The sequence below is a fragment of the Apium graveolens genome, chromosome 3, assembly GCF_009905375.1.
Source record: "Apium graveolens cultivar Ventura chromosome 3, ASM990537v1, whole genome shotgun sequence".
In the NCBI taxonomy this organism is placed as follows: Eukaryota; Viridiplantae; Streptophyta; class Magnoliopsida; order Apiales; family Apiaceae; genus Apium; species Apium graveolens.
Genome location: NC_133649.1, coordinates 177,285,549 through 177,293,725, shown reverse-complemented (window position 1 = coordinate 177,293,725; position 8,177 = coordinate 177,285,549). Strand labels below are relative to the sequence as shown.

The 8,177-nt window shown below is 32.7% G+C and overlaps 1 protein-coding gene across 1 annotated transcript; it reads left to right on the top strand.

The window, feature by feature from the left end:
* Positions 1-3,122: 3,122 nt before the first annotated feature.
* On the top strand, positions 3,123-7,590 carry LOC141712952 (putative serine/threonine-protein kinase PBL3). The gene is made up of 8 exons (XM_074516085.1): positions 3,123-3,773; positions 4,862-5,069; positions 5,157-5,365; positions 5,772-5,898; positions 6,097-6,168; positions 6,407-6,593; positions 6,682-6,814; positions 7,017-7,590. Exons 2-8 carry the CDS (start codon positions 4,919-4,921, stop codon positions 7,278-7,280), a joined length of 1,143 nt encoding a protein of 380 aa, XP_074372186.1. The 5' UTR covers positions 3,123-3,773; positions 4,862-4,918; the 3' UTR covers positions 7,281-7,590.
* The last annotated feature ends 587 nt before the right edge of the window (positions 7,591-8,177 follow it).

The window sequence follows — 8,177 nt, the reverse complement described above, 5'->3', positions numbered from 1 at the left end:
TGCAGCTATCGGGGAAGGTTCTTAAATTTTTTGGGAGCGTGTCATAATGTTCTACCTACAGCAAAGGCATTAGTGAAAAAAAGTGTCAATATGAGTTATTTTTATTGTTGGTGTCGAATTGGGGTAGAGGATGTGGTGCATATTCATTTTACAGATTGTTTTGCTAGAGAGGTTTGGACCGACTTGGAATGCAACAAGTACCTACAATGATGAATAATGATACAGTCATCAATATCTCAATACATACTTTTTGAACAAGAACTAAAGAATAATGTGTTATGTTAGGTCAATTTTATTAAAGTGTGTGGTTTAAGCGAAACCAACAGTGGGACAAAATACAATGTCTGTGTTCGGAGTAAAAGCGATGGCGTTAAATATGCTAGCTGACTAGAGAAAATCAATGGAGGAAGCTAATGAACAAGTGTCTCAGATGCAACAAATGGTACATGACTAGTGTAAACCACATTCCGGGTGGATAAAAATAAATATTGAATCAGGGGAATGAGTTTGTAAAGCTAGGGTATTGATATGTAAATAACTGAAAGCGCACAATATTTAATTCTAGAAGTCACATATCGATCCATAAAGAATTATGAATTTTCGATACCCTAATAATTTAAATCAGACGAACTGGACAAATAGCTTTGAGATAAGATTTGTTTAACCTAATTAAAAAGTAACAAACAATATAAAAAACCTTGGAATCTAAATCCAGTAATCAATTACAATTATTATCAACTCGTCCTATAATCAATTCTCTTTCCTTCACAAAAATAGCGTATACTCTCCATGTCCCCCTCATTTCTTTACAATTTTCTTTTTGGGACGTCACTCTCATTTCTTTACATTCCAAAAATTTCCTAAAATAGTAAAATTTTATAATATAAAATTTAACCACATTCACTACTTTACTCCACTATACTCATTGTATACATTAAATATTGATTGTTACCACCACTTTACTCTTTTTCCTCACTTTTCACTATTAATTTACACTTTTTATTAATTTATGTGTTCAAACGCAATGTAAATAATTGGGTGGGACGGAGGGAGTATCTATTAACGAGACAAATATATCATATAAAACTTGTTATCTAATAATAACCTATCAAAATTCCATAGAGCAAAGTATAGGCTATGAAAAATAAATCTAGTAACAAAAAAATATCAAAATCACTTTGTTAATTAAACAATTAAGCACCATGAAAAATCATGAGAATCAAGTAATAAGAACGAGAAAATGTCAAAAGTAATTAAACTAACTTTATCTTCATCATATGGAAAGATAATTAGCTTAATATGATAATAAGATGGACAAAAAATAACTAATAAAATTCTAGCTTTAGGTTGGTATTCTAGATGTTTAAAAAAAATAAGAGAGGAAACCCGTATATATAACTAAAATATGATGTGTTTGGATTTTGGATTGCAAATCTTACTCAAGATGTATCTGGTTCTTCCTATTTTTCTTCTTCATAAGTATTCGATTTTTTACAATTCTTTGACGTCAAAAATGGTTCACCTTCTTCCTTCTTTGCACATTTTTCTACTTAATTCTGATTTCATTTATTTTTCACAAAATAAAATAATTTATTAAGTAATAAAATTACAAAAAATATAAAATATGTATTAAAGATATGTTAAAAAATGGACTTATCAGGAGTGTACCCCGTGATGACAATAAAAGTTTCTTTGTACAAAGAATTATGTAGTTCGACAATGAATTCCAACCAATGGAAGCTCAGGGTTTAAGTTTGAAGGAGGCCTTGATTTGGACGAGTAAATGGAGGGATATGAAATGTATTTTTGAGACAGATTTGGAGCTCTTAGTTGAGGGGTAGATCTACTTCAATACCATTGAGGTTGAAGGACAGAAATATACTATTTTTAAACCAAATTAACAAAAATAGCCGAGTCTCGTCAAGTTGGCCAATTTTGGCCGATTAATTACGCATTCACCATCAGGATAAGAAGAAGGATACACATTCACCACCAGTGTAATAATAGGGATATGCAGGAGATGGAGTATTATGTATAATTTACGCAATTCAGATAGGAGTATTTATTCAATACGCAATTTGCGCAATTGGCGTAATTGGCATGATGGTAAGCAATATAAAAAAAAATACGTAAATGCTGAATGCATATGATGCAAAATAATTAAGTATGTTTTACGGCGAAGAGTAATTGGACACAATATCCGATAATGCAGCAAAAACAGTGACACGACATTTATTTTATTATAAAACAGCATATAAGGAGAATAATACATGATGCACCATACTCAATATATAGTATGTTAAATACGTATTTCTAGATGGCAGATCCAAACGGCCATAGCTTGCCAAAATATGCAAACCTGTTATTTCAGTGCAACTTTTAAAAAAGTCGGTTAAATTTTTCATTTTTTCTACCATTGATGCTAATTGCCATGATTTACTTAAATATAATAAAGTGTTATTAATTTTTGTGTCTAAATCTGCTAATCATGTTGTTCATTTATTAATATTTTTGTCAGATTTTTAGGATGGTCTCTTATCACTTCAAATTTTACCCATTTTAACTTTGCACCAAAAGAGTTGAACTTAATGAAAAGTATTTTTATTTTAAAAAACGAGATGGGACTAAAATAAAACATCCACATCTTTGACCATAAAGTATAAACACAGTATTTAGTGATAGTCCCTCGGTCCCCTAATAAATTTTCTATATTGAATTTTGGTACTATTCATGATAAGCAATTAACTATTAATTTACGTCTAATCAATAAGATAAAACATAGTTATGAGCGATTTTGTTGGATTCGTATTTATTAATACTTTAATATAATGAAGTTTTTATATTTAATACTAATACGAAATTAAAGATATTAATAATCAAAAGTGTGCATCGGTAAACGTTTGTTGGGAAAAAGGAATACTCAACATGGGATTAAATCCTTTTCTATATGCATATTTCAAGTTCTTAAAGAGTAATTGTATCAAAATTAGTTATTTTGCATTTGTTACCTGATTAGATATTTAGAATTTAGATGGTGAGTTTGTTTTTAATAAATACACGGACATAAACATAAGTAGATAGAGATTGACTGAAGAATTGAAGATACACATACAAAAGATATTACATGTAAGTAAATATAAACAGACAGGAAAGAAAAACAGTGTTCTGTGATATCAGGTTCTAGTAGAAAAAACAGTGGGAGAGAGAGAGAACGAGAGAGATGGTGGTATGAACAGAAGAGCAAGAGGAGAGAGATAGAAGATAGAGCTAAAATAAACCTCTTCAAGTTGCAGTAGCAGACAATAACCCCCCCTTCCCCATTATACTGCTTTACAGCCCACACCACCAGTTTTTATAAACATACACATACATACATACATACTAAAATTCTTTCATTCTCTCTCTAAAACATTGCCCCCACTCCCTCCCTTCAATTCAATCTCTTTTTCTACTTTTATACATCAGCATCATAATCTCTCTCTCTCTCTCTCCTTTAAATGGGTTGCCCCTGATTCATCAAAATAATTTAAGCTTTTGTTACAATTCACTTGTGTTTTTTCTCTGTTTCTTGAAATTTATTATTTCAGAGACAGGTTTGGTAGTGTCATAAATCTTTCTCAATTTTTTTTGTCGGCACTCAGACAACTTTTTATATTTATTTTTGCTTACCTCTCTTTCATTTATTTTTGCCATTGTCTCCTGTGCTCTCTGTCCAATCCATCATGATTTTTTGCAGAGAAGCTGTCTCAGTTTTATAACCACTTTAATTATCTGTAAGTACAAAAAATACCCATTTTTGCAGATTGATATAAGATGCTCTGATTATGCTTATTGCTTTAAGTATGTAAGTGTATCATCATAAAGGCATCAACATTGATTTGATAGATTCTCTGTTGTCTTAAATTTGCTAAAGTTTCTAATTTACTACTGACTCAACTTTTTATTTGTTTGTCCCTGTATAGAATTCTGTGTGAGGATCAGGAATGTAGGTTAATTTAGACATGGGTTTTTGTTTTCGTTAACAATTGTAAATGAAGTTGACATTGATAAATTAAGCTGCGGTTCTTTACGGATCTTGATATAGTATTACTGCGTTCAATCAAGGTTTCATATTGTGAGATTATTTATACATTCATTATCTATTGCTGTATCTGCAGAAAAATCTAGTTAAATTTTAGGCGTCTCTGTCGTAATTCTATATTGTTTAAGGTAGTCTATGTATCAAGTACCTCAACTGGGTGTACTTTGTCAGGAACTTACTTGATTAGTTGATTTTATGCATATAGTGCAAGTTTGCATTTCTGATCATATTTTAAAATGTGATCAATTGTTTCTATTCTTAATCTGCATTACATGTTTGACACTCAATCATATTATTTTCAGTCTTACTCCTCAAATGTGGTGTTGAATCTACTTACTCTGCTGTAATAGTTACTTTAATTATACAACATACCTTTAATCAGACAAATTTATATATGCTTGTGTGTTTCCCTAATAATTGAATTTTGTCGTTTTATGGTCATATTTTCATCATTGTATGAAGTCTGAATTTGTGTATAGTTTTTCAAAATGCGTTTGTGTTTATTGCTTCCCTATAACTACGTTTTGTCGTTTAATGGGTCATAATTCCATATTTTTTTGATGTTTGAAATCATGTTTAATATTTATTATTTCAGGAAAGAATAAATTCTGTTGTGTTATAATCATAAATGTTTAAATTGTGGTGTTATGTTTCTAGCGCTACTCTTCTGCTGTGCTTACTTGTTTTATCTTGTGGAGATTCTCGTGTTTCCTGCTGGATTTTACGTTTGCTGTATGTTCATATTTCAATTTCAACTGACTTCCTTCTTTTCTTGAATAGGAGAATTAAGATTGCTGTGCCTCCCAATCATCAAAGCTAAGGTGGCTCCGTTACCAAATGTCAACGACTCTTGCACCTGTGCTAGGGGGTGCTGCAGGAGCCTTGGTATTGGTGGTACTAGTTATAGTAATATTATGGTTTTGTCTATGCCATAATAGGAATGTTTCAAGAACTTCTGATACAGGCTCTTCTGATCAATCAATGCAACGTAATTTTACATTTTAGCAAATATATGTGTCAAAAAAAACCATATCAATTAAGATCAGTTCATCATTTTATTGTTGTTGACTTGCAGTAGGAAGAAACACTGGATTTGAGCTAACTTTGCGAGAGGCTAAACGTTTCAGCATGGAAGAATTGTTTTCGGCTACCAAAGATTTTAATGATAGAAACTTGATTGGTGAAGGAAAATTTGGAGAGGTATATAAGGGGCTGCTTCACGATGGGATGCTTGTAGCTATAAAAAAACGGCCTGGTGCTCCCAGCCAGGAATTCATTGAGGAGGTAATATCATGTTTCTCTCCATTTCTTTTCCCAGGAAGAGGTTGTAATGAATAACTTTAGCTTCTGGGGTGTTCCATGTAAAAACTTGTGGTCATTGTGTATTATATATTTACGTAATTCTTTGTTGGGACATATTTGTTTTTACTTGTTCTCATACTGAATATGAAGGTCAAATCACCGTGCCTATATATTCTCAGATGCCTTTATTCTTATGCAGTACATGCTTCGTAAACAGATACTAAAATCATTTTTTATTGATTTTCATGATGTATGGCACTAACTGGTTCTTAGTCTTGATGGGCTCTAGGTTTATATATTCGTTTTAATTCTTTTGGCTATTCTTACATTGCTCTCTTTATCCTTTTCTGTGCAAACTTGATGATCTATAAATGTACTTTCATATTAGGTAAGGTATCTCACATCTATTCAGCATAGGAACCTTGTGAACCTTTTGGGTTACTGCCAAGAAAATGGTCAACAGATTCTCGTCTATGAATATATACCAAATGGAAGTGTATCTGTTCACTTATATGGTAATTCTCAGTCTCCTCGTTTATTTTTCCGATAAGAAATATACTGAAGAACCAAGATGATAGAAATTACGTTGTAGTAATTGTTATAACCTCTATCAATTTCTGTAGTTTTGAAAGTACGATTTCAGGTACTCTTGAGCTCAATTATTATTGAACCAGTGAAACACATTTTTAAACTGCTATGTCATATATCTGCAGGAGCTGGAAATGTTTCAAAGGAGAAGCTAGAGTTCAAGCATAGACTTGCCATAGCTATAGGAGCAGCTAAAGGTGATCCTCTGCAAAACCAGTGAGCATTTTTTGGCTTTCCTGCATTAGTTCATCTTGCTCTGAACAAGATAACGTTGGGAGTAAATTCGTGTCATAAAGGATCAGTGCCATTGTTCCTAATCGTCTATTGTCTGGAAATTAGCACACTATTTCGTCTTTATATGTACATGGAATGTGTATTATTCTAAAGCAGTTTCCCGGTTTGGTAAAAATAATCAATTTCTTTTTCATTGTGCAGGTTTGGCTCATATCCACTCTATAAGCCCTCGTCTGGTACATAAGGATTTCAAAACAGCAAATGTTCTTGTAGATGAAAATTTCATTGCAAAAGTTGCTGATGCGGGAGTCCGCAACTTCTTAGGAAGAGGTGATATTCCAAGCTCATCCTCTCAAAAGGCAGCAGATGAGATGTTCCTAGCCCCAGAGTAGTATTTCTGAAACGATTTGAGTATCTTATTTACTTTATGTAAAGTGTATTCTTTTGGTAAACAAATATGTCTTTTGTTCATATAGGGTGAGGGAGTTCAGACACTTTTCTGATAAGAGTGACGTGTACAGTTTTGGTGTATTTCTGTTGGAGTTAATGAGCGGCCAAGAAGCGATGAAATTACTCTCTTCAGATTCCAACCAAAACCTAGTTGAATGGGTAAGCTGCAGTTCTCATGAAATGTTCATGCATACCATATATCCGGATAAGAATTAACTGATGGCGCTTTTTCACATTGTCAAAACAATATACAATTTAAAAGTGGTGTCCAATGAAACATTAAATCATTTGAACTTATAAAAAACATCACTACTCTTTTGATCATCAGTTCAGTTAAAAAAATTTGTTTTATACTTCGAAGGTGCAAAATTGTCAGGACTCCCGGAATCTTCCTGCTATCATAGATCAGAGACTAGGTAATAGATTCACAACAGAAGGCATGGAAGAGTATGTGCAGTTGATAGTCCGCTGTGTAGATCCTTCCAGTGAGAGACGTCCTGTAATGAACTATGTGGTAATGGAACTAGATCGGATACTCGAGAAAGAAATGAACTTGACAACAGTCATGGGGGAAGGAACCCCAGTTGTCACTCTTGGAAGTCAGCTTTTTAGGGCTATAAAATGAAATGGAGTGGGGTATATGGGGGTTATTTCTTCTGAATTGTGAAGTTTATTTGATGAACACAAGTCACCAAACATATAGAGATACAGCTGTTCTGGTAAGTGTATAAACTATGTAGAATGGCTGTATCGTTTTTTTGATTTTTTATTCCCTTTACATATATAAACAAATCTTGTTATAAACACTTCTCTTTTGTTAATATGAGAGTGGAAGTTGAAATTGAGAGACTGCAAGCTGCTTTTTGTCATTTAGAATTTTAGTTCTCTTTGTTAATATCAGAGTGAAAGTTGATATTGTGTGATTGCAAGCTGAATTTTGTCATTCAGAAATTTGTTTACACCTACTTTGTCGACAAAGTTCAAACGGGCGATCTTTATGTATTGTTCTGTAAAGAGATTGGATAGGATACTGCCTATGCCATTAGGCTATTTAACAATGGTGATCTATGGGGCAATTTGTGTGCTCTAATTTCATTCTACTTTTTTCCTGGTGTTTGTAGAAGCGGCCATATCTGCCCGTTCCTCATATTAGAAGTTTCTGTAGACATATTTCCATATATCCTCTCTCAATATCATTTTTTTAGTTAATTGTCATACTGATCTTAACCACAAATTTCTGTCTCCAACACTTTCACTATTCATACAAGTGAACAGCATGTCTTTCAGGGAAAATTCAAACGCTGTCTACATAAAGTGTAAGAATTCATCTATGTTCATGGCGAGTACTTCAGAAACAAACCAGATATATATAGACGTGCCTTGTCTTACTTGAATGGACACAACATGAGCTAAGAATTAATTTTTGTACATAAAGAAGCATATGAAAAAATATTTGTTATTTGTACCAGTACATCTTCCTGAAGCTTGTGTGCAAAAAGAAATGGCCTGTTTGTTTTGGAGG

Excerpts from the sequence above, each read along its gene's own strand:
- LOC141712952 (XM_074516085.1), top strand. The coding sequence starts at position 4,919 with ATGTCAACGACTCTTGCACCTGTGCTAGGGGGTGCTGCAGGAGCCTTG. Across the intron at positions 5,899-6,096 it reads TGTATCTGTTCACTTATATG|GAGCTGGAAATGTTTCAAAG; the intron begins GTAATTCTCAGT and ends ATATATCTGCAG. Across the intron at positions 6,169-6,406 it reads AGCTATAGGAGCAGCTAAAG|GTTTGGCTCATATCCACTCT; the intron begins GTGATCCTCTGC and ends TTCATTGTGCAG.